Source organism: Stegostoma tigrinum, chromosome 17 (assembly GCF_030684315.1).
Source record: "Stegostoma tigrinum isolate sSteTig4 chromosome 17, sSteTig4.hap1, whole genome shotgun sequence".
Lineage (NCBI taxonomy): Eukaryota > Metazoa > Chordata > Chondrichthyes > Orectolobiformes > Stegostomatidae > Stegostoma > Stegostoma tigrinum.
This window is the reverse complement of record NC_081370.1, coordinates 179,007-206,141: the sequence shown is the minus strand read 5'-3', so window position 1 is coordinate 206,141 and position 27,135 is coordinate 179,007. Positions and strand designations below refer to the sequence as shown.

The following is a 27,135-nucleotide window of genomic DNA, read 5'->3' as shown; positions in this document are numbered from 1 at the left end:
GTACTCCCCCCCCCCCCCCCGCAAGACATTTATGCTCTTTCCATTTAGTTTAGCCCCTCTGTTGCCTTTACTATGCACTTTCCCGAGTATGATGCTAGGATAGCCCATTGCAGGGACAATTTTCTCAAGAGTTATGTAGTATCTTCTAATTGCACAGCCACTGATTTATTTTGTATGCAGGGCTGCGTAAAAGAAACAAGGCTACTTGCTACTTTTGCTACTTACCTATCGTTCTCCCAATGGTTACAGCCTTATCTTATCAAGTCCCACAATGTTTGTTGCGTTAAATAGGGAAACCTAACATCTTGACGCAGCAGCGATGACACATCCAAATCACAATAACACAACAATCCAAATCCCAGGTCAGAGAATACTGTTGGAAGAAGTGACAGTTATGCCACTGCTATAAGAGTGATTCTTGAGCTGTCATTTAAATATGTCTATCCACCGCAGACATCTCAAGGCACTGGAGCAGTATCACAAACGCTGCCTACGCAGGGTCCTGCGAATCTGCTGGGAAGACGCATCAACACCAGCACACTCAACCAGGTCCCCAGCATCGAGGCACTGACCACCCTTGATTGGCTACGATAGGCTGGGCATGTCATCCGCATGAGTGACATGAGACTCCCGAAACGGCTGTTCTACTCCTAGCTTTGAAACAGCAGGCAAGTCCCAGGTGGACAGAGGAAACGCTTCAGCGATATCCTCAAGGCTTCAAAGTGCGGCATTCCCGCAGGCACCTAGGAATCACTGGCACAAGACGATCAAACGTGGAGGAAAAGCATCAGGGAAGGCATCGAGCTCCTTCAGACTTGCCATCAGGGGGAAAAAAATGGAAGCTAGGCGGTAAGAGTGAAAGGAGCATGCTGCCACAGCAATGTTCCAGCCACCCCTTCCTGTAACCTCCACCTGCCCCAAGTGTAACAGAGCCTGCAGTGCTGCATCAGTCTGTACAGCCACCTACAGACTCACCTTGAAAGTGAAAAAGAATCATCTTGTCTTATGCTGCCGATAATATGGTCTTTTAAATTGTTAGACTGCCACCACTGAGAGTTTAGCCCTTTGATGTGCACCTATTACAAAATCTATTAATACCCTGATGGCAAAACTTTTAAGAGATTAGAGGTGTGAGACAATTTTTAAAACAATTTATTTACACAATTCACATTTTTGTAAGTATAGTATATTCCCGAGTTGAGTCAATGACATAATATTAGATTCTAAATGTTATCAAGAAACAAGTTACAAAATAAACATTCCCCTTCCTACAGTGAAAAGAATTGGGAAGTGCGAACAAAAAGGATCTGTTACAGAGCATTTTAATGTTGTGAAATCAGATTGACCCAGCATTTAACCATGTTGGGGACAATCAGAATACAGGCTAGCGTACAAGAGGGAGAGATCAGATAGAATAAACCTGGCACTGCAGATGACAAGATCAGACAGAGTAGATCAGACAGACTAGAAAATATAAGATCAGACAGAATAAACCAAATAGAATAGTGAGATCAGACAGAATAACCTTTACAGAGAAGGTGAGGTCAGACAGAATAAATTACAGAAAGTGGAAGACAGACAAAATAAGGTGAGTGCCTATTTTGAATAGGTCAATCCCAGTGCAGTGAATGCAGGATCAGGTACAAATCAACATTTAAAAACCAAAACCAGTTCTGAGAAGGGGTCACTGAACCAAAAACGTTAACTCTGATGTTTTCTTCACAGATGCTGCCAGACCTGCTGAGCTTTTCCAGCAACTTCTGTTTTTGTACAAATCAACTTTTGTCCATCTAGAACCTTTAATGTAATAAAATATCCCAAAGAACTTCCATGACCATTACTTTTTTTGAAAAAAATCAAGCCACATGAGATAGTCAATTTTAAGCCAAAGGCAGATTTCAGAGAATGACCCAAGGGAAGGTAGAGGGTTAGAAGGTAGACAGTGGGGAAGGTATTCCTGAACTTGGGCCCTGGACAAATGGAAGCCACAAATACCATAATATGGAATCATTAACTTCAGGGATGAAAAGTTAGATGAGCACATGTATCTCATAAGATTATAGGGTTGGTGAAGGGATTGAGGCCACCTTTTGGAAACAAGGTTGAGAATTTTAAACTCAAGACATCACTTTAAGTGAGAACAAGAGTGACAGATGAATGGGACTTAATGTAAGTACGCAAGCAGAGTTTTGAATGATCTTAAAGGCTACAGCAGGTGGAATGAGGAGTGATCAACCAGAATTTTATTGGAATAGTCAAGCAAAGAGGGTGCAAAGGGATGAATGAGTTTCAAAAGCAGATGGAACCAAGGGAGAATAGAATCAGGCAATGATTCAGAAATGGAAATTGGTGCCCTAATTCTAGCTAAGATATGAAGCTAGAAATTCAACTTGTGGTTAATTTTAACAACAAGATAACAAACAGTCTGGTTTAAACTTAAAGCAGTTGACAGAGAAGGATGGGTGCTGGTAATTAGGAATAGAGTTTATAATGACAACTGAAGCGAATTGCTTCAGTATTCCCAAAATATAGCTGGAGGAAATTTAGTTATCCAACATCAGCCACGAGAGCAACAATCTGAAAACTTAGCAACAGTGGAGGAGTTGAGACAGTTGATGGTGAGGTAGAGCCAGAGGTCATCAGTAAGCATGTGAAAAGCAACGCTGTTGCAAATTGTCAGTGAGGGGCAGCATTTTGATGAGAGAATGGAGGAGATGATGACCAGATCTTGGGGGCCAACAGAGTTAATTTTCGGACAGCATGAAAAAAAGTCATTGCAAGAGATATTCTCACTTTGTCAAGATAGATTGTAAATGGAACCATTTGAGGGTGTCATCATCCAATTGAACATCACGGGAGGGACTAGAGGAGGATGGTGTGATCACAACCTGGCCAGATGAAATTTAATGCAGGAAAGTGAGAAGGAAAAGAAAATTAATAGAGAGAAGTGTGAAGAAATCCATACAGTAGGAAATACAAGAGAAATATAAATTAAGGCAGACAATAATAAAATTGGCACAGGTGTAGAGGAATCTGGAGATGTAGGTGCACAACTCACTTAAGATAACAAGATAGAGAGCAGTTAATAAGCAATTGGGATTTACTCTGGGCTGTATAAAAGAGGCAGAAGAGTACTAAACACAGATTTTAAAGAACATCCCAAAGGAAGAAAAGAGTTAGAGAGATCAGTGAAGAGCTTGTGGTGTAACTAGATGAATGCACAATTTCGAATTGTGAAGTCATTAAAATCAGGGACGCACCAGAAGGAAATGTTGAAAGCATGTTTTCTCTTGTGGGATAATCTAGAAGTAGTGGGTCACAGTTTAAAAATAAGGGGGTGTCCATTTAAAACCAAAATGCAGAAACTTTTTCCCTTTCTCAAAAGGTAGTGGATGCAGAACCTTTAAACAGTTTTAAGGTAGAGGTAGATAGATTCTTAATTATCAAGGGGATGGAAGATTGAGAGAATATTCCGGAATACAGAACTGAGGTTAAAACCAGAACAGCCATTATCTAATTGAATGGCAGAGCAGACTTGATATTGTGTCAGCTTCAGCTGAAGAACTGTGTAAAGCTATGGTCACAACATTTTAGGAAAGATGTGAAGACATTAGAGCAGTAGCAGAGGAGATTCACAAGAATGGTTCATTGGATGAAAATTTCTATTTGCATTGATTAGAGAAGTCAGTACTGATTTCCCTGGAGAAGCATGGGGGTGATTTGGTAGAGGTATTCAAAAGAATCTCTACAGAATGGAGACACATAGTTCCTATTGTCAAACTTCAAAAAATTCAGGGCACCAGTTTAAGATAAATCATGTAACACGTGGTTATGATCTGGAATGCATTGCCTGAGAATGTGGCAGAGGCAGGCTCAATCATAGCTTTCCAAAAAAGAAATGGATTTTAGAAGGAAAGATGTGCAGGGCTGCTAGCAGTGTCAGTAGATGAAATACAAAGAGCTGTCTCAGTTACAACAAAGCAGACAGTTTAAAGACAGTCTAATTTTGTCACCTATACGCAGAGTATCATTTGAAACTTTGATAAGAGTCAGTTCAGTTGCATTAGTTAGAATATATTGTCCCTGGTACAGTGAGTAGCATAAGACTCAACAAAATTAGCATAACCTTTCCGAGTGTAAACAGTGATGCTTAAGGGATAAATGTTGGCCAGGTCATTAGTAGAACTCCCATGTTCTTGTAAATAATGCCATGGGATCTATTTCTCGAGTACAGCTGGGTCTTGATTCAGTATTTCAATCTCTGAAATTCCTCACGACTGAGGCATACTGTATGTGCTGAAGTCTCTGTAGTGCAGTTTGATCCAACATTCTTCATCTAAGAGTAGTCTAAAACGCACATGGTGAAACTAAAGGGGGAAAAAGGTAGAAAATATCCAAAAGCATATGTTTCATTGTTTTTTTTTAAATGTTTTTCCTTTCATTGACTCCTCCTACTGATAAAGACGACAATCCTCACTGAAACAGTCACCAAAAATATTAACTGCATTTTTAACACAAGTTCATATATGAACTAAATGACAGGCACATTGCTAAAGTGTCAATAATGCACTTCATCCAATTCATCGTGAAAACAAACATAAAAATTTACAATTTCTGAATTTACCAACTTGCAACTTTTTCTTTTAACAAGCCATTGATGTTGACTCAAACACAACAGTTTTTTATTGAGTGGCAATTGCTTTCCACCACTTCACCCACTTTCTGTTAGGAACTGCATAGGTCACTCAACTGCAAACATCTTCCCATGCTTAGGCACTGCGCTGTTCTCACCAGCTTCAAATAGTTCAGAGTAGGAGTCAGTGGAAGAGATGGCTGATGATCCATCCATAACCTAGTTCATCAGCACTTTGCCTGTTGCACCAGCTCATCCAAAACAGAGAACAGCTTAAACCTGGGTTCAGTGTGACACTACCTGGTAGACTTCACCCATTATCTGGCTCACTGGGGAAGAGCGCCACTGTCTGCTTTAAATGCTAGAAATGGATGAGAGGTAGTCAGAAACACAGGCACTTTTTGTTTAAAAAAAACTGGAAATCAAAGGATGCTACTAACTTTACAGGAATGACTAATGTTTGGAATTTCTTTAATACAAGTGATATGATCTGTGAGGGGAAAACTACACATAAACGAAATAAATAGATACCACTCAAAGTCAGTAAGACTTTGCCTGAATGAAACACATTTACGATGAAACAAAGCAGGAGTGTTGTCCATGAACATGGCACACCTTTCACTTCACAGTAAGAGAGAAGATTCCATGACAGGACCATTATGTAGCAGCTTTTAGGTCCTTACAATTTTCAAAAAGTGTTCCAATGTCGTCACTGTTCCTATTGTCAGGAAATACGGCACGTGACAGAAAACATGCTCACACAAACAACAATGAAATCAGACTATACAGTCATTCCAAGGTGATGTTGAGTCGCGAGACAATGATTATTAACAATGGAAAAACTTCCATGTCCTTCTTTACTTGATGCTGATCTGAGGCTGAAGCAAGTTAACAAAGTTTCTACATTCCATGCCAGACTTTCTAAAAATTCATTTACAGCAATGGGTGTCACTGGATGGACCAGCATATATTGTCCATTCAAACTGCCTTTGAGCAAGTGGTGGGGAGCCACCTTTTTCAATCTTTGCAATACATGGTTAGGGACACAAATACCTAGAGCTGCTAGGAAGGGAGTTCCAGGATTTTGACCCTGTAACTGTGAAGGTATAGTGATTTAATTCCAGTCAGGCTGATGTGTGGTTTGCAGGGAAACTTGCAGGCAGTGACATTTTCAGTCTTCGGCCCTTTTCTTTTTAAGTGGTAGAGGTAAGAGATCTGGCAGGTACTGTCGATGGAGTGGTTGGGTGAGTTACTGCAGTATATCTTGCAGAAGGTACTCACTGCTTCCACTGTGCAATGGAAATGAAAGAAGTCTAAGGTGGTGGATGGGTGTCAATGGATCAGGCTGCTTTGTTCTAGATGATGCTAAATTTCACGTGTTATTCAAACTGCAGTCCACTCGGCAAGTAGAAACTATTCCATCACACTTCTGATGTGACTGGTAGTCAGCTGACAGGCTTTGTGGAATATAGAGGCTGTTATTGACCCCAAATTTGCTGTTATAACCACAGTATTTGTACGGCTAATCCCTTTAAGTATCTGGTCAAAGGCAATACCCAACTATTATTCCAAGTTAGTTGATTTCAGTAATGACAGAAAAGGTTTCCTGTAATCTCGATAATGGGGGTAATAACAAACACATTTAACAGTTGTTACTTGAAGCAAGTGGGAAAGGCTGAGATGCCACTACCCTCAGTGGAATGGAGGCCTTCTCATCTGCCAGAATCATGGCTCAGATCTTACTGCACAGTTACCTAGCACAGTTTCTGGAACTCAACCAGCAAAGAAACAAGTTTTCGGAAGAGGCAATGTGAAAGGAGGAGAAAGGAGAGTGACGTCAGAAAAGCTGGGATAAAGTCTCAGCCTCTGGCACCTGGAACTGCACCTAATGAGGCTACAACAGCTTCTGCTCTTGGAACACAGACTTTGCAAGATGTGACTGAGTTTCAGACACAATTTTGGTCAGTGAAGGGGATAGTGGAACAAACTGAAATGAACTCTCACATTAAAAGATACATATTTGTATATATTAAACATGTGCAGTGTTATTTACATTGATGCCAAATCAGTTAAATTACACTAACACAGGGACGATAATAGTCTGTGATCAATTGTGAGCATGAAAATAGAATTATCTTAAGAAAACAGAGATAATAATTCCTTGGCAATGTCAATTCAAATTTACCAGCCCCTTTATACCCATTACTAATTGCAACAGGCTGTTCGTTGTTGACACAAGTCAGTGAGGAAGGAAGACATGGGGTTCCTCTTACCCACGTACATAAACACCCTTACTGCTTTTATCGTAACAGGCCCTGGGAGCAAATGCTATTAAGCGGCTCTGCTGCACCAGCTAAATGTCACAGACCACCTTCTGCTGAGCGTGGTTGGAAGTCATCCTTCCGCATCCAGCTCAGATCAGAGCGGGTCACGACTTCACAGCGGACCAGCAACACGTCATCTTTCACATAGGTGCGCTGCTGGAGGGCTTTGAGATGCAGGAAGGTGACATAGCCGAAGCCCTTGGGGTTGCGCTGTAGAGCAGGCCGCTGGAAGGCCAGCAACTCGGGTTTGCTCTCCATGATCTCCTCATGGTTCTGCTTGATGGGACCCTCTGACTGGTCAAGAATAGAGAGCCGGATGGTGCCCTGAAAGGGCCAGGTTAGGTAGCTGTCATACTCGCCCTGCATGGTGTGCACAAAGAGTGAGATGTAGTTGGAGCAGCGTTGGGCACTAGGTGACTGCAAGTGCAGGCGGAGGCACAGCTTGTAGCCTGGCTTGCCTGTATAAAAGCCAGGGCTGTGGAGCACGACAGGCTGATCCTCTGCCTGTGCCTGCAGGTGGGCACCAAATTTTTCCACCTTCCAGATAAAAATCCCATTGCACTGCTGGGCCTCCAGCTCACCAAGGCGTTCTTCCAGTGCCCGGACACTCCGTTTCAGGTCCCCCACCTGGCCACTCTGCGTCTCCATCTTAGCAGTGAGCTCCCGGATCTGATGATCCTGCCGGACCAGACGTCCCTCCAGTTGATGAACAGTCTCTTTCAGGTTCTGAATCAGAGGTGAGCAGTCACAAGATGGCGAGGCCCCAAGTGCTGGTGTTGACTGCGAGCGTGAGGCCTGCAGTGACCCTGGGAGTGTCGCTGGCTCGAAATCGTCTTCTGAATTCAGTATGTTAATGGATGACACCTGGGAGTTTAGTCCTGAGCTCACACTGCGCAGCGTCTGGGCCATCATCCGCATGTGGGCCTGTGTGTAATCCTGGAGGTGCATTGCCAGGTCATTCCTCTGCATCTGAACAATTTGAAGAAGTCATGTTAGCAGGTTTCTACAGCACACATTAAAGTTATGTGGATGTTACAGACAAAGGAAGCAACAAATTAAATTTTTATCACAACCTTTATCACTGTAAAACACCCCAAGGTGCGATTAGAAGAATGATATGATACAAAGCAACAGCAGATATATTAGGATACATGATCAAAATTTTATAAAAGATATCTTAAAGGAGGACAAAGAGGCAGAAAGATGAGTGGGAAGTTTACAGATTAGGTAGCTGAAAGGACAGTCACTAATTCACTGGAGATGAGAGCTGTGAAAGAGGAAAATGGGCAATTGTAAGAGGCCAGAATTGGATAAATGGCAAGATCATAGGGGTGTTGAGGACTGGTGAATGAAAGGAGGAGAGTGTAACTACAATAATTTGATTTCTTTTCTGGAGCAGAGTTACAGACGGCTACATACGGTGGGAAATCTTTTAAAAACACAAAAATAAATGCTCGAAATGTACAGCATTTAAAATAAAGAAAGTGTGGTGAACAATTTGTTTGGCTGGGCAAAATAGGACAGTGTTGCTAACACTTTAAACTTACTGTCTTTCTGAAGACGCCTCAACATTCACCATTCACTGCGGTCAATTTAATGTTTGGAACATGTGAGATGCCATTGAGTCCCTCATGCTTGTTGCAACATTCAGTTAGATGATGACCATGTGCTATCCACCCTAACTTTGCAAGCCTACGCTTCACAAAGACACAATCTGGGCGTTACCATTTCCAGTGGAACATGCTCTCAACACCTTCTCTGGAGGATCATATTCCAGATTTCCACTCTCATTTGTGCCCAAGTGCTTCCTGACATTAACTCTGAACTGTTCAACTCTAATATTAAAGGTTATTCCCTTGTGTAACTTTCTACATATTTAAGACTTCCTCCAGGAAGTAAGGGGCAGCACGGTAGCTCAGTTGATAGCACCGCTGCCTCACAGCGCCAGGGATCTGGGTTCGATACCAGCGTTGGGTGTCCGTCTGTGTGGCGTTTTCATATTCTCCCCATGTCAGTGTAGGCTTCTTCCGCATGCTCTGGTTTCCCCTCTCAGTCCAAAGACCTTCAGGTCAGGTGGCCATGCTAAATTGCCCATGGTGTCCAGGGATGTGCAAGCTTGGCATACAAGCTGTGAGAAATGCAGGGTTACAGGGACAGGGTTGGGGCATGGGTCTGGGTGGGTCTTCAGAGGGTCGCTGTGAACTTGATGGGCCAAATGGCCTGCTTCCGCACTGTGGCAAATCTATGATTTTTCCAAGATTCATAAACATTGTGATAACAGTCATTGCAAAAACAGAGATTGACACGTCAAGACTGTTTGTAAAAAGTGGGGTAACCAGTAGGTTTAATGGGGCTGCAAAACAAATGGAAACTGCCATGATAATGGATAATCATTCCTATTCAGCAATTAGAAAGACAAATGTTGAATGAAAAATAAATTTCTCTGTAGCAGCCAAAGGAGAGTTAAGTAGTTTTTAAACAGTGTTTGAGGGTATCTAATTTTACTTTGTGACTTCTAGTACAGAAACAAGGCTGAGCTTCTCCAGCTATCTACTCTCTGTGCTACTCATTCCACATCACCTTCAGTCCTGGCAGTTCTATGCCTTTTCTCTGCACTTGTGATAACGTTTAAAGTTCTTCCCTCTCTTCAAGCTTTCTCATTCACTGACATTGCCAGGTTTGCCAATCTCTCCGGAGGTGGGGTAGGGGAAGGAGTAACCATTACTTGGGACAGCACAGTAATCAGAAGTAAAAGGGTGCAGGTACCCAGGAGTACTATCAGAAATGCGGTGCAAGATACTATTATTATTGGATGATTTTTGTAAAAGATCAAGGAGAAAAAGTTAGAAAGAATGAAATATCACTAGAGAAAAAGTATCATAAACTAAAGCTTGACATGGCCCCTGGTCCTGATGGTCCACATCTTAGCACCTTTAAAGCTATCAGATCGTAGACTACAGTTTGCAATCTTCCAAAATTCCATAGATTCTGGAAAGATTTGACAGATTGGAAAATTGTACATGTAACACTTCTAATCAAGAAAGCAGCAAGATAAAAAGCAGGAAACAATCAGCCTAATGCTATCATTGGAAAAACACAGGAGTCTATTGTTAAAGGAGCAGGAGAAAGGCATTTAGAGGATCATGATAAAATCATACTAATTTTGCCTGATAGTATGAAAGGGAAGTTATGTTTGACAAATTTATCACAGTCCTTTGGGTAGCAAGAAACTTGAAGATGGAGTGCATGACATTCAACAAAATACCACATAAATAAATAGAGGAATCTTTCCCCTCCTTGGGGAATATTTCCTATCTGTACAGTATTAGAAGTGGAGAGGTTATAACTTCTGAGCTTCAGTTTGTTGCGTGTATCAGTGGTCTTTGGATAAATTAATGTTAGTTTAACAACTATTAACCTGTTAAAATAAATAACATAAAAAATAACAGAACTCAAAACCCACTTCCGGTTCTCAAACTAGCAGAGCTGCAATTGTCAAGGTGAGGAGGCAATAATTAATTAATTTTGCATCAGTACAAGGTTATAGAAACAGGAACAGCCAGTTCCTTGAAAATGCCTTGAATCACACCTACAAGTGCAAGGAATGTTATAGTACTGACTCACCTTTTCTGGGCAGCCAAAGACACTGAAAGTACAGGGGACAGGTGCTTTTGGACAATCCAGATTATAATGATTCTGCAACTGTTAAGAGAATGATTACACTTAAGTTAAAACCAAGAAGAGAGGCATAAATATGGAGGATGGCAATGCTTAGTGCCCTCTGGGCTTACTCTGGTATCATTTTTCTTCCGTCCAATACTTGGCCACCACACAGCCTCCCACTTCTGCTCTCCTTCTGCAGGAATGATTGACAGAATTTGCCCATCAAAATGACTTGCAATTCAGACTAACCCCTAACCTTAAGTACATCACATAATTTGCTCTCCTCAATTTACAGGAAGCCTCACAATCACTAATCTAGGGATTTAAAACTGAAGTTAAAGCAGCTACATACTCAGCAGTTCACAGATGTAACATTAAAAAATATAATGTGTTTTACATCAGAGATCAGCATCAGTAAAAAGTTCACAGCAGGGTCTAACCTATACATTATATCTCGTGGGCAGCACAGTGGCTCAATGCCTCATAGCAGCAATGTCAAATTGTCCATGCAGGATGGGTGGATTAGCCATGGGAAATGCAGCATTGCAGGGATAGGATAGGAGTGTGGGTCTGGGCGAAATTCTCTGCAGAGCATCAGGCTAGACTTGATGGGCCAAATGGCCTGTTTCCACACTGTAGGGATTCTTTGATTCTATCATGCAGCCAGTATCATTACTGACGGCTACTTACTATTCCACTGGACTAGCTACCAAAAACACACTTATCCCATTCTCAGCATGGACCACTCAGGCCAATTGTCATTCCAGATCAGGAAACTCAGAAAAGTTCAAGGGGTCAAACCAGAGACTTCCTTGGTCTGTATGACTGAGCGCACATTAAGTTATAGATATACCCGAATGAGTTATGGCAACAGTTTAAGATGTACCTGTTTCAGTAAATACTGGGTGTTTCTGTGATCTATAACATAAAACAATAACTCCCAAGGGAAGTACATAGAATGTGCACAGGCCAGTTGGCTCACCAAATCTCAGATAATAAAATGTGGAGCTGGATGAACACAGCAGGCCAAGCAGCATCTCAGGAGCACAAAAGCTGACGTTTCGGGCCTAGACCCTTCATCAGAGAGATGATCTCTTCGGCCCATTGCAACTCTCTTGTAATCTCTTCGGCCCATTGCCACTCTCACCAAATCTCAGCTAGGTTTAACACACAGTATGAGCTTCCTCCCACACTACATCAGCTTCAGCTTAATCTATCAGCTACCTTTATTACCCTCATTCACAACATCTGATTTATCTTTAGACAACTATGCTAAAGACATCAACAAACTGCCCTCGGGGATACCATGCACATCTAATCACTGCAATCTTTGAATCTTCCTGCAAAGCTGTACTTGTGAATGCTCATATTCACCTCTTTCACACATTCAGGCAATCTGAGAGGTAACGCATCAGCAAGTACAGTGAATTATTTGCAGTCAAAATTTAACCTTAAATATTCCCCCACACAACTGAAAGACTGTTCTGAAGGCAATGGTAGACTCTAGTATAAAATGTTATCACGTCAAAGTTACATGACTATCCTAAACATAGAATATTTACGTTTGAATGCTGTGGCTTTATGGTTCGATTACAATATAGACAGGCAAGACACATCAGTTAGTCCTCTGGCTACGTACTATACCAAACCCTAAGAATCACAATACTTTAAGCATTTTACATGACTAGAGGAAACATAGCAAAGTACAAGACTGGGTTAAGTGTCAGTCTGGGAGAAAAAAAAAGTGTATTTGCATATTCAGTACCAACAAGTGAGTGTGTACAGAATATAGATTGGTTCTTTCTCACAGTGGAATTAAAATACTGGAAACATTGGAACTGTTATCTGCTAAGTTTCATTCTTCAGTTCCGATGTACCAATTGATATTAAGGAAGCTTAAATCATCTGAGAAACTGCAGATCTGTCTACTGGGAACTTTCAAAGTTTCTGTATTGACAGAAATTACACAACGTCCTTTCCCCCCTCCTTAAAGCACCCTACCATACCACATTAATTAATTAATTTAAGAAAGTAACTAATTCAAAGGAAAAAGGGATTGAAGATAAGACAATCATAAATGTGTTTACAAAGACGGTGGAGAGCTTTTCTTGTTGATAGGATATTGGCATCACTGACAAGGTCAGCATTCATTGCCCAGCCTTAACTGTCCTTGAGAAAGTTGGGACGTAGGTACATGTAGTGTTGTTAGGAAGGGAGTTCTAGGATTTTGATGTAGTGAGAGGACTGGCAATATAGTCCCAAATCAGAATGGGATGTGGCGTGGAGAGGAACTTGCAGTTGGCACTGTTCCCATGAACCAGAAGTTAGAAGTTAGGAAGGTGCTGTCGAAGAGGCTTTGGTGAGTTGCTGCAGGGAAATCTGCAGATTATCTGCACTGCTGCCCTTGTATTCCAGTGGTTGAGGAGAAAACACGTAAGGTTGTGGCTGGAAAGCCAATCAAGTTTTATTTTGGATGCTGTTGAGTACCAAATGTTGTTGGAACTGTACTCATGCAGCAAAGTGGTTGGCATGACCACCAAGGCTGGTGGTTGGTACCAGGTTATTTCAACCTTATTCAAGAATTCTTATTAAGTACTTAAATCTAATGCACTTAAAGTCAAAGAAAGGGCACTCAAAACCATGTCCATGATACTAAGGACAGGAAGGCAAAGTAAAATCCTGTTTGCAAATGAACAGTAATTTACAAGGTTCATTGTGAAGGGTCAAAACAAGAGTAGACAGACTCTACAATGAGGGGCAATAACACTGATTCCCTATAAATGTACACTTTCTTGAAAGCTTTATTATAAGCAACACTTTCATACTGAATTGACGGTATTATAAATTGAGATGTGAGCTTGCAATTACTGCTTTATTGAAAAGGGGCCCACCATCCAAAACCAGTGGCCTGACTGATCTAGGCAGTGAACAGTATTCCATCACAATCACTCTTGTAGCCAGCAAAAAGGCTTTATCGAATCAAATGAGTTACTGTTCCCTGCTGCAGGCTTACCCTTCTTGCAACAAAATTACTGGAAACGCATATTGTTATGGATTGTGAGAAATGGGAAAAAGGACACTAATATGTTGCAAAGGATTGCTCAGATCTGTTATGTCAAACGGTTAAAAGGAAACCAAGATCTATTTGCAGTTTATAAAAAGAGAACAAGTGACTGGAAAGCAGTGCCCAGCAAAGTTTGAAAAAGAGATAATAGTGGAAGTTAATTGCTTTCATTGTTGAACAAAAAGGACTGAAAAACCCCAATAAATCTAAACGGCAATTGCCTAGCAACAGCCAATGGACTAAGGCAAAGGATGTTCCTTTCAGTACACTCCTAGAAGCTGTGAGCAGTTGCTGGGGAAGTTGCAAAGATGCAATGCAATCATACTTAGTCGATAAGATTCAGAGTCTGAAGCTGAAAGCAGCACTCTCTCTCTCTCACTGAAGTACTTTGGGAGAAATAAATATATTTAGTTTCAAATATAAGGGCTCCTAACTGTTTCTCATCTGAATCTGAACTGACGATATCCCATCATTCCGTAACTGACAACAACACAATTCAAAGGAAGAAACCAAAAGAACTGTGACAAAGTCACCTGATTCTATCCTTTTAGCTTGGACTCTCCATCCACAGGGTTTTCCACATGTTTTCATTCAAAATTGTTTTGCAGTCCCCTCTCGACCTACTTCTCTCTAACGAAAACAGCTTCAAGTCCCTCAGCCTTTCCTCGTAAGACCTTCCCTCCATACCAGGCAACATCCTAGTAAATCTCCTCTGCACCCTTTCCAAAGCTTCCACATCCTTCTTTTAACGCGGTGACCAGAACTGTACACAATACTCCAAGTGCGGCCGCACTTTTGTAAGAAGGCATACAGAGTTTCAGCTTTTATTAATAGCGGGATCGAGTTCCAGAGCCAAGAGGTTATGCTGCAGCTGTACAAAACTCTGGTGCGGCCGCACTTGGAGTATTGTGTACAGTTCTGGTCACCGCATTATAAGAAGGGTGTGGAAGCTTTGGAAAGGGTGCAGAGGAGATTTACTAGGATGTTGCCTGGTATGGAGGGAAGGTCTTACGAGGAAAGGCTGAGGGACTTGAGACTGTTTTCGTTAGAGAGAACAAGGTTGAGAGGTGACTTAATTGAAACATATAAAATAATCAGAGGGTTAGATAGGGTGGCCTTTTTCCTAGGATGGTGACGGCGAGCACAAGGGAGCATAGCTTTAAATTGAGCAGTGAAAGATATAGGACAGATGTCAGAGGTGGTTTCTTTACTCAGAGAGTAGTAAGGGAATGGAACGCTTTGCCTGCAACGGTAGTAGATTCACCAACTTTAGGTACATTTAAGTCGTCATTGGATAAGCATATGGACGTACATGGAATAGTGTAGGTTAGATGGGCTTCAGATCGGTATGACAGGTCGGCACAACGTCGAGGGCCAAAGGGCCTGTACTGTGCTGTAATGTTCTATGTTCTAATGTTCTAGAACAACGAGTGTGTTAGGACTATCTACAATTGTGCGTTTGGGTTCAGGTTTAAAGAGGGAAATTGTTTAAGTCATATACCCACACCATGCAGATCACCTATTTCGTAAGATTACTCAACACTATCCCTCATCAGCTTAGCTTCTGTTGAAACTCTCGTCAATCCCTTTGTTACTTCTACAGCTGATCATTCCAATGCCCCAGCTGATCCTGGGCAAAGCTGAGGTAATCCAGTTTCCACTGCCAGTATCTTAATTCACATCAATTCGTAGCTCCCCCCACATTTCAGCAGCCCTGTGCTCACAGACATGCAATGAACCAAAATTCAAATTCAATTTGTTTCCAAATCTCTCCATGTTTCTGACCCATCCCTATTTCTGCAAACTGCCCAATCTGTCAATCCTGACAGGTATGTGCACTCCTCCTTTTCTGGGCTTGTTGAACACCCACGGTTTTAATCATGCTGATGTTGATGATTGTGTTTTAAGCAGTCAAGGCCTAAACAGCTGAATTCTCTCCCAACTTTCCTCCTTTAAGATGCTCCTTAAAACCAACCCTCTATCTAATATCAACCAACCCTAATATCTACTCTCCTAAACCTGCTACATAAGTATTATTGAGATAACAAGATGTAGAGCTGGATGAACACAGAAGGCCAAGCAGTATCAGAGGAGCAGGAAGGCTGACGCTTCGGTCTAGACCCGAAACATCAGCCTTCCTGCTCCTCTGATGCTGCTTGGCCTGCTGTGTTCATCCAGCTCTATACATTGTTATCTCAGATTCTCCAGCATTTACAGTTCCTACTATCTCTGAAGCAACACAGGAATTGTTACTGTCATTGCTTTCAGTGAGCAGCTTATGTGCTTGTAAATACCACTGTTGTCAATGAGGCCTCTATCAATTCAGCTACTGAAAGTAGGCTAATGAAATATAATTGACCAGATTGAATCTGGCCTACTTTTCATTACAAATGTGCAGCAAGGTGATTTTCTTTTTCAGGAAGATGCCAGTGTTATAAATGTACTGGAAAAATTTGGGTAAAGGCATGACTAATTTAGATCACAAATCTTCAGCCAATTCAGACCATCAGGGTCCATTGGCTTTGCTGGAAGTAGTGTTTTCTTGTGTGTGAACTTCTTCACTAAAAGTTTTGTTGAAAGGCTTCCAGACTGCCCAATGTTTAAGGAAACAACTCACTTGCCAATTCCACAGGACATCTGGCTTTGCCCATAATACAAGAGTTACATTCAGAAAGATTCTGTGCAGGACTTTTGCTAACACAGCAAACGTTTCATTAACCAGCATCTACGGGACCAACAATGTGCCGGTTGATCAAGCGGTCCACACAATCAATGTAAAAACACACACTAAATAATAGAAATGTAACGCAGGGTGTATATACATCACTGTTATACTTCATTTACAACATAAATCATTTAAATAATAATGCAATTTTACCTCAAATAAAACTTACCAGCAGAGAGCCTTTTCACTTGCACCCTCAACTGACTACTGGGACATTGCAGAAATTGCAATAATTCAGTAAACTTCGGTCTTTCTGGTATATAATTTTTGTCAGCTTATCAAGAACGTCAGTCCACAAGGTGCTAGCTAAAACAAGGTTTGCTGCATATATAGTTCAGCACGATTGGGTCCACTCACCTGTTCTCTGATTAGCTCCATGTTACAGTATTCACAGGTAACATTGGCCAAAGGGCAATTCAGATCATGACCCTAAATTATAAACAAAATCCACAGTTCAATAAAAGCCAAACAACAACATTCATACAGATTAGGAATCAAGATTTAATTCCTGGATAACGTTCTCTGCATTATATTTAATCACTGACACTGGGAAGAGGTTTGGTCCACAGGAATTCCATGCTTTAGCAATTAGTAGCTTAAGAGATTACATAATAGCCCTCTTGTGGAACAGCGGTAGTGCCCCTATATTTGCATCATCTATAACTACAGGTGAGGTGCCTCATGACTGGAGGGTGGCTAATGTTGTACCTTTGTTTAAGAAAGGTTGTGAGGACAAAACCGGCAAACTATAGAATCTGTGTGTCTGACTGTGGCTGTGGGTAAATTGTTGGAGGTGATTATAAAAGATAGGATTTATGGACATTTAGAGGGGGAAAAATTGATTAGGGATAGTCAGCATTGTTTCGTGCAAGGAAAATCGTGTCTCACAAATTTGATTGAACCTTTTAAGGAAGTTACCAAAAAGATTGATGATGGCAAAGCAGTCGATGGTGTTTATTTGGATTTTAATAAAGCCTTTGACAAAACTAATTAGCAAAGTTAGGTCTCATGGGATTTAGGGTAAGCTTGCCAACTGGATATGTAATTGGCTTAATTGTCGGAGACAGCGTAAGGCGGGGGGGTGGGGGGAGGATAGTTTTTTCGATTGGACCAATGGTGTTCCACAAGGATCAGTTCTGGGTGCCCTTTTGTTTGTCATTTATATAAATGATTTGGATGAGAATATTGAAGGCATGGTTAGTAAGTTTGCAGACACCAAAATTGATGACATGATAGACAGTGAGAAAGGCTTTCTTAGGTTACAAAGGGATCTTGATTAAATGGGTCAATGGACTGAAAAATGGCAGATGGAGTGAATCTGGATAAATACAAGGTATTGATTGCATTTTGGTACAAAATGGGGTTCATACAGTTAATGGTAGGGCCTTGATTAGTGTTGCATCATAGAGGGGCCTAGGTTACATAATTCTTTGACATTTGCATCACATATAGACAGGGTGGTTAAAGAGGCATTTGGCATGCTTGCCTTCATTGCTCAGTCCTTTGAGTATCAGAGTTCAGAAGACATGCTGAGGCTGTACAGGACATTGGTGAGGCCCCTTCTGGAACACTGTGTCCAGTTCTGGTTGACCAGTTATAGGAAGGATATTATCAAGCTGGAGAAAGTGCAGAAGAGATTTACCAGGATGTTGCCGGGTGTGGAAGGTTTGAGTTATAAAGATAGGCTGGGACTTTATCCACTGGACAATAGGAGGTTGACAGGCAACCTGATGGAAGTTTATAAAATAATGAGAGGTATAGACAGAGTTAATGGCAGTTGTCTTTTCCCTAGGATTGGGAATTTCAAAACCAGGGGACATAATTTTAAATTAAGAGGAGAAAGATTTTAAAAAAGGCAGGAGGCAATTTTTTTTTTACACTGACAGTAGTTCACACATGGAATGAATATCCTGAGGAAGTGGTGGATGCGGATACAATTGTAACATTTAAAAGACAGTTGGATAGATACATGAAAAGGAAGGGTTTGGAGAGATGTGGGCCAGGAGCAGACAGGTGGGACTAGTTTAGTTTGGGATGGTGTCCGGCATGGACTGGTTAGACCAAAGGCTCTGTTTCTGTGCTGCATGACTCTATGACTTTGTTTGGTTGAGCTACAGAGTGCCCAGGGCAGGAACAGAGGAGGAAAACAACTGGAGCCTGCTGACAAAAAAACATGCATCTGTCGTGCTGCATGTAGGAAAGTGGGGAATAAAGCGCCCCAAGAAATTTTAAAGGAAAGAATTCTAAAGCAAGAAATGACCTATGTCCATCTGATCAGCTATTAAAATTGCAGAATGACCATCCCCTACAGGTATGTTATCCTTGCAAAACTCAATTGGACTGTTAGAAAATAACTTTCCACCTTATGGTTTGGACTTGTGATCTTTGTTTTTACTCTGTGCATATTCTTTTTTAATCCATTGTTCACGTGTTCAACAGTTTGTCTTTTTTCTGTTTTAATTGTGATTCAGTATATGTGTATTTGGGGGATTTGAAGTTTAATAGTAGCAGATTCAAAATTCTTTTGCCTTTAAGTTATTTCTGTAACTGACAAAATTTGGTGTTAGGAAAATTGATCATTTTAGTAATCTTACTTGAATTTTACACATGCATACATTTTGTGACAATCAGCGGGTACATGAGCCATGGGAAGGTAACACATGTAGGGAAAATGGGAAGCTTTTTGATCAATGAGATGTCATGTAGTGGAAATAAATGGGAGCATTTGGATAATTACAGCATTCCTTGTTACTAATTTCAGGACTGATATTTTTTCAAAACATGATTAACTCAAAAGTATAAGTTACAGTCTTTAATTCACAAACTACATGAGAGACAAATGAAAACAGAAGTTTCAGAAATTGAAGAACAACCCTAGAGTAATTGCAACTGTTGGCATGTGTTTCTTTGATTAGTTCAGAAGTTGGAAGTGGACATTATACAATGGCCCTTCCCTCTCTGAGCTTCTTAGTTGAGGCAGGATGTCCATAATTCTCAATAGGTTTTTAAATTATTCAGATAGTTTACCAGATCAAAGGGAAAGCTTTGAGAATTGGGGGTAATTGGTTTAACTTCCTATCTAGGACATCCGTGGTATGCTGCATTGCTGACAGGATAGAACACAGAGAGCTTGGGCTCTTGCTGCACTGCAGTAGTATCCCTACTTCTGAGGGCAGACCTGAGTCCAAGTCCCACCTATGTCCCACAGGTATGTCATAACGTGTCTGAAGAGGTTGATTTTTTAAAAAATTATGAAAAGATTTGGGGGAGTTCTTGTGGTGCAATGGTGGTGTCCCTACCTAGGAGCCGGTAGACCTGAGTTCAAGTCCCACCTGCTCTAGAGGTATGTAGTAACATCTCTGTACAGGTGGTTTAGAAAATACAAAATTACCAAGAGATCTTCTTTTGCTTTTGGATTTTATTTGCAAGATTTCACCCAAATGAGCCCACGACTGAATCAGCAATTCTTAAGAAGCTGAACCTTGGAAGTATTTGAATTTGGACTCAGTAACCAAGAGTGGAGGGAACGCACAGTTGAGATCTTTGGGTATAAAGTGCAAGGTACCATTAAGTTATTAGAATCTACTTTTACTCTATAAGAGTAGAAGTGTTTTGTGAAATCTTGTAGCAAAGTAATTCTTTCAGTCAACAACTGGGAGTTTATACTTCTTTGAAGAAATTACTGATTTAGAGATTATAGTAGTGGTTGTGACTATTCTATGATATAAGGCATATTTTTGTTAAGTGTTAAAGTAATTACGAGTGTCGATAAATTTACCAGATAATTATTAAATAAACGACAGCATAAAATCTTCATAGTTCAAGTGTGACAAAAACAGAGAATAGAAGAATAAAACGTACTTGATTTTCAACGAAGATCGAAAACACTCAAAGAAAATATCTTAGTTTGTAATCTACTGATTAAACCAATGAAAATACTGATTCTGATACAAGGTCAATTGTGAGATACTGCCCCCTGGTGCACACACCACAGAGTTACACAAGTGAAAATGTCCAATTCTAACTATTGAATGAACACAGCAGGCCAAGCAGCATCTTAGGAGCACAAAAGCTTCGGGCCTGGACCCTTCATCAGAAAAGGGGTATTGGGAGTGGATACTGAAATACATAAGGAGAGAGGGGGAGGCAGACTGAAGATGGATAAAGGAGAAGAGAGGTGGAGAGGAGAGTATAGGTGGGGAGGTAGGGAGGGGATAGGTCAGTCTGGGGAGGTCAAGGAGGCGGGATGAAGTTAGCAGGTAGGAAACGGAGGTGCAGCTTGAGGTGGGAGGGGGGGGATAGGTGAGAGGAAGAACAGGTTCATCCCGCCCCCTTGACCTGTCCGTCCTCCCTGGACTAACCTATCCCCTCCACCTATCTTCTCCTCTATCCTTCAGTCCGCCTCCCCCTCCCTCCCTTTTTATTTCAGAATCCTCTCCCCATCTCCCCTCTCTGATGAAGGGTCTAGGCCCGAAACATCAGCTTTTGTGCTCCTAAGATGCTGCTTGGCCTGCTGTGTTCATCCAGCTCCACACTTTGTTATCTTGGATTCTCCAGCATCTGCAGTTCCCAGTATCTCTAATTCTAACTGTTGATTTTTAATTTTCAAATTAAAATACTATCTTATTTTTCTCCCTTTTCGCACCACACAGTTTAATGCAGTCGTTGGAGCCAGGAAATCTGTCAGTCATCTACCATTTTTAACAGCCCACTAATTAGGAAGTAAAAGGTTAGTCCTCTCGAAATACTATTATTTAACTTTAATTCCAGGGAGCACATTGTTCCTGCTTGGCATCCTTCCCCAAAAAGATTAGCAGTTCATTATTGAGCCCACAGGATGCAGCCATCATCACTCATTCTGATTGCAGCAGACACTACAAATTCAGCTTTGAGGACTGAATTTATAAATCACCATGATGTTGTGGTCAAACGAACTCTATAAATAGAATCATACAGCTGTACAGTACGGAAACAGACCCTTCAGCCCAACTTATTCACGCCAACCAAGTTTCCTAAACTAAACTAGTCACATTTGCCTGCATTTGGGCCACATCCCTCTAAATGTTTCCCATTCACGTACCTATCCAAATGTATTTTAAATATTTGTAACTGTACCTACACCTACCATTTCCCCTGGCAGTTCATTCCGTTTATGAACCACCTTCTGTGTGAAAAAGATGCCCTTTAGGTGCCTTTTAAATCTTAAATAAAAACAAAAAGAACTGCGGATGCTATAAATCAGGAGCAAAAACAGAAGTTGCTGGAAAAGCTCAGCAGGTTTGGCAGCATCTGTGAAGGAAAGAAATCAGAGTTAAGGTTTCGGACCCTGAGACCAGTCTGAGGAAGGGTCACCAGACCCAAAACATTAACTGACTTTTTTCTTCACAGATGCTGCCAGACCTGCTGAGCTTTTCCAGCAACTTCTATTTTTATTCCGTTTTAAATCGTTCTCCTAACACCTTAAGATTATGCCTTCTTGTTTTGAACCATCCTATCCTAGGGAAAAAGCCTTTGCTATTCACCTTATCTGTGCCACTCATGATTTTATAAAACTTTCACAAGGTCCTACACCCCTCAATCCCCTAAACTCCAGGGAAAAACATCCCAGACTGTCCAAAGTCTCCTTATGATTCAAACCCTCCAGTCCCAGTAACATCCTTGTAAATCTTTTCTGCACCCTCTCCAATTTAATAATATTCTTGTTACAGTAGGGTGACCAAAACTGTATACAGTACTCCAAAAGTGACACTACCGTCCTGTACAGCTGCAACATGACATCCCAGCTCCTATACTTAATCGTCTGAGCGATGAAGGCATGTGTGCTAAATGCTTTCTTTACCACTGTGTCCGACTGTGATGCAACTTTCAAGGAACAACATACCTCAACCCTTTGGTCTCTCTTTTCAACACCATTTCCTAGGGCCCTTCCATCAACTGCATAAATCCTGCCCATGTCTGTCTTACCAAAACCTCACACTTATCTGAATTAAACTCCATCGGCCATTCCGTGGCCCATTGGCTCAAATGACCCCATTGTAATTTTAGGTAACTTCCTTCACTGTCCACTATACCACCAATTTTGTTGTCATCTACAAACATACTAACCATGTTTCCTACATTCTCATCCGAATTGTTGAGACAAATTGCAAACAATGGACCCAGCATCACGAGGGAAGTCCGAGTATACCTATTTTATCTTCCCCTCATCACAGAATTATAGTAATTTAGGAAGCAGCCAGTGGGTCTATCATGGCTCCACTGGCTCTTCAAAGGAACAATTCACTTAGCACCCGCTCTCGTCTTCTCTCTGTAATTCTGCACATTCTTCCTTTTCAGAAAACAATGTAATCCCCTTCTGTATGTCTCCACCACAGGCCTTTGTAAGAGAGTGACCAGGTAGCTGGCTTCACAAGAACTGATGTAAGTAGGATACCTGACACTAGATGGCTTCCATCAAATTTCCTCCCTTGCTTTGTGTCACACGTATCAAGAGTGTGCTTGGCTCCTTCTGTGCAGAAAAACTAAATAGGCAGCACATGACCGGTCTGACTTTTAAGGTGTAACCTTACTATTTAAAAACAGGGCTGTGACCTACATATTACAAACACTGATAACACTTACATGGGCTATCCAAAGGGTTTCTCCTCTGCTTTCCTGTTGTTGAATAGGATGACAATGCATTGCTGGGATAATCAAGTCACAAAGTGTAAGGTATTAATGCTCTATTAAAAAAACAGGAGTAGGAGACCATCACAGACTGTGTAAACTCTGAATTCAGGCATGAAACAGCACTAGCACTCTTGCTGCTGGATCAAAAGGTTATAAGCTCATAACGGACTCCGACGATTTGGGCATATAATCTAGTCTGACAAATTTCAGTACAGTACTGATAATCAGAGGGACTGATTTTCAGGTGAAAAGGTATATTTGGCTCAATCGTCCCCTTGAGGTGAGTGCAAAAGATCCTACGACACTGTTTTGAGAAACATTAGTGGGGAGCTTACTGATGCCTTGATCAGTATGTACTCCATAACAAACATTTTTAAAACATTTGTAAGAACAGCAAGTGCTGGAGAATCTCAGCAGGTCTGACAGCATCTGTGCAGAGAGAAACAGAGCTAAAACAGGTGTCTTCTTCAGAACTGAAACTTCATTCTACAATCAAAATGTTAACTCTGCTTCCCTTTCCACAGATGCTGACAGAGCTGCTGAGTTTCTCCAACACTTTCTACTTTTATTTCAAATTTCTGGCATCTGTAGTACTTTGCTTTTATGCTAAAACATTGTCCAGCCCTTACTGCTTTGTTGTGTATGGGAATTTGCACTGTACAAATTATCTGCTGTGTTCCTGACTCCACTTTGGGAACTGCTTCATTGGCTGCATGGTCATTGAAGTTGTGAAAGGGAACACATAAATGCAAGATCCATTTATTCCCGGCATAGCAGTGCTGGTAGAGAGCAGAACTACCACTCCATTCTAACACAGGTTCACATTCACCATTTCCCCGGCCTCTAATTCCTTATTTCTGCAGGGTGACCAGGGAATGGATGCAAGGAAAGTGAGAACTCTCTTTGACACATTCGTTCACTTAGGAGCAGCAACCAGGCAGATTTCCGAGAAAAGACTTCTTTCATCCTCCATGTTTAGAGAATGTCAAAAACAGCAAGTTGCCACTCACTTTTATTTCATTTAGAAATGCCACCCATTTTGAGGTTTGCACGTAGAGAATAACAAGCACAGTTCCAAGTGTATTCAACCAGATTTACACCTGTTGCCAACCCATTTCATGTGCCCTCACAGTGTTGATGGCTGTGGCACACAGTATCACACAAGAACAATGAAGAAAGGGGAACAAAACAAAACAGTTTCAAATGGGGAAGTGATACTAGAACATTTTAACTTCTCAGCTAGTGGCAGAAAGACCACAGAACAGATAGGCTGCCTGTGTTCCCAGCTAGAGGAGGGTAGAGATGTGGAGCGAAAAAGAGAAGTAGCCTGCCTTTTTGTCCTGATAGGCCATCAGCATGGCACAGTTCTCACAGGCAACACGTCTCTTGGGACAGTCTGATTCCATGTGCCCCTGCAGTTCCTTTCGCAACAGCAAAGCATCACATTGAGGGCAGTCAACAAAGGTGTAATCACACTGCTCCTGGTGTTCCTGTAACACACACAGCACAAGGAGGTTCACTGGCAAAAGAACAGCTTTCTTCATACTGTAAATGGTCACAAACACACAGCTGACACCAAGAACCAACGTAAATTTTGTTTAGTTTAATATACTGCCCTCCCCCTCCTTCTGATACACTGAACATCTCGAGGTTTGCTCACATCACAGCAATCTGGCAATAACTGAAGTGAAGCGATTTGACACTGTGATTGGAATGCTTTCCTCAGCAGTAAAGAAACTCGTAATGCCCACAATACTGAATAGCATGTGTTTAAAATTAAATCAGCTCAGTTCTCTCCAACGGACTGAGTCTTGCTGCTTGTGTCAGGGAAAGCAAATTGCACTGATTAGGTCTGTACAGCTAATGTCTGCAGTGAACCCAACTCAGACTGGATCTGTAGAGTCAATTACCACATTAGACAGGGCAGTGATATACTGAAACTGGCTGGTGCATTGACATCACATTGAGAAAAAGTGGACCTTGTGGAGCTTACATTGGCCACCTGTAGATCGAGAATAAAATTAATATTAATAAACAAAACATACAAATTAAGACAGGGAGCTATATCTCTTTTTCCAAGAAGTATTGTCCAGTTAGAATCAGATATTCAACTAAAAAAAAACAGAATAATCAACATCAATGAATCAGAATGGGTAATTAAAAAAAACAACCTCCAAATGTCGCAGCTCCATTTTCTGATAACAGCCCTTGTTGGGACACTTTACTGTCAGGGAAAGAATTTCCCGCTTTGCAAAATTATCTGGGAAAAGTTGGGCTTCCGTCAACATCTCATTGTCCACAGGGCACTTGTGTCCAGCATCCCTGTAAGATTTCATAAAACAAAAAAAAGTTTAAAAGCTTCAGACAACTCTCTCTGGACGCTCTCCAATCCTGCAGCAAACAGTATTTTTATGGTATTGATTGGGAGATAAATAGTGGTCAACAAACTGGGAGGAATTCTCCTGCTCTTCTTCAAACAGTACTGAGGGATAACTCACATTCATTTGTAATGACAGACAATGTCTATTTTGACATCATGTCTGAAGGACAGCATAGGTCTGAAGGTAGTGCAGCTCTCCCTCAGTTCTGCTTTGAAGCAAGCCAGGAATTCTCAGGAGTGAAATTTGAACTGACAGACTTCTGATCAAGCAGCGGAATCTAACAGCAAGCCAGGATTGACACTATACAAGGGGTCCCCAGTTGAAAAACAACCGATTTATAAAAGGTTCACAAATGCAACTTCATTCAATGAAATAATTCTAATGACTCGACAAACAAACATTTCCTGTCCTTACAAACAGCTCCTTTCCATTGTCCTTGCGTTGTGTTCCAAATTGAGCACCAAGCAATTTGCGGATGGGACTCCAGAACAGAATCCAATCGCAGCTTATATGTAAAAACTGTGAAAAATCATTGCAGTTCTCATGTGACAAAGAAATGTCACAATATCACGGGTTTAGCAAAGGCATGCTGCTGTCCTGGAATGCTTTGTTCACACTTTATGAAATATTACTGCTCTGGTGGCTCTGACACAAGCTTAAAATATCAGGAATGGAAATAAAACTATATCCTTCTCAGAGTTTTATTTCTATTCTATTTCTATTCCTGGTTAAAGGAATCTGAACATATCCAGTAGGACACCGAAGGCTTGACCAACACAAAACAGCTCCCTCTTACAGAGTAATAAAATGTGAAGCTGGATGGACACAGCAGGCCCAGCAGCATCTCAGGAGCACAAAAGCTGACGTTTCGGGCCTAGACCCTTCATCAGAGGGGGATGGGGTGAGGGTTCTGGAATAAATAGGGAGAGAGGGGGAGGCGGACCGAAGATGGAGAGAAAAGAAGATAGGTGGAGAGGAGAGAATAGGTGGGGAGGTAGGGAGGGGATAGGTCAGTCCAGGGAAGACGGACAGGTCAAGGAGGTGGGATGAGATTAGTAGGTAGGAAATTCGGGGTGCGGCTTGGGGTGGGAGGAAGGGATGGGTGAGAGGAAGAACAGGTTAGGGAGGCAGAGACAGGTTGGACTGGTTTTGGGATGCAGTGGGTGGAGGGGAAGAGCTGGGCTGGTTTTGGGATGCGGTGGGGGAAGGGGAGATTTTGAAGCTGGTGAAGTCCACATTGATACCATTGGGCTGCAGGGTTCCCAAGCGGAATATGAGTTGCTGTTCCTGCAACCTTCGGGTGGCATCATTGTGACACTGCAGGAGGCCCATGATGGACAAGTCATCTAAAGAATGGGAGGGGGAGTGGAAATGGTTTGCGACTGGGAGGTGCAGTTGTTTATTGTGAACCGAGCGGAGGCATTCTGCAAAGCGGTCCCCAAGCCTCCGGTTGGTTTCCCCAATGTAGAGGAAGCAACACTGGGTACAGTGGATGCAGTATACCACATTGGCAGATGTGCAGGTGAACCTCTGCTTAATGTGGGAAGTCATCTTGGGGCCTGGGATAGGGGTGAGGGAGGAGGTGTGGGGGCAAGTGTAGCATTTCCTGCCGTTGCAGGGGAAGGTGCCGGGTGTGGTGGGCTTGGAGGGCAGTGTGGAGCGAACAAGGGAGTCAT

At 41.7% G+C, this 27,135-nt stretch overlaps 1 protein-coding gene across 1 annotated transcript in view; it reads right to left on the bottom strand.

The window, feature by feature from the left end:
- Positions 1-1,174: 1,174 nt before the first annotated feature.
- Positions 1,175-27,135, bottom strand: part of traf6 (TNF receptor-associated factor 6) — a 57,399-nt gene continuing 31,438 nt past the window's right edge. The window contains exons 4-8 of the mRNA XM_059651880.1: positions 25,250-25,400; positions 24,410-24,568; positions 16,767-16,838; positions 10,582-10,659; positions 1,175-7,926 (exon numbers count right to left, since the gene is read on the bottom strand). Of these exons, the coding sequence (XP_059507863.1) occupies positions 6,994-7,926; positions 10,582-10,659; positions 16,767-16,838; positions 24,410-24,568; positions 25,250-25,400 (1,393 nt within the window). The 3' untranslated portion in view covers positions 1,175-6,993. The remainder of the gene's footprint in view (positions 7,927-10,581; positions 10,660-16,766; positions 16,839-24,409; positions 24,569-25,249; positions 25,401-27,135) is intronic.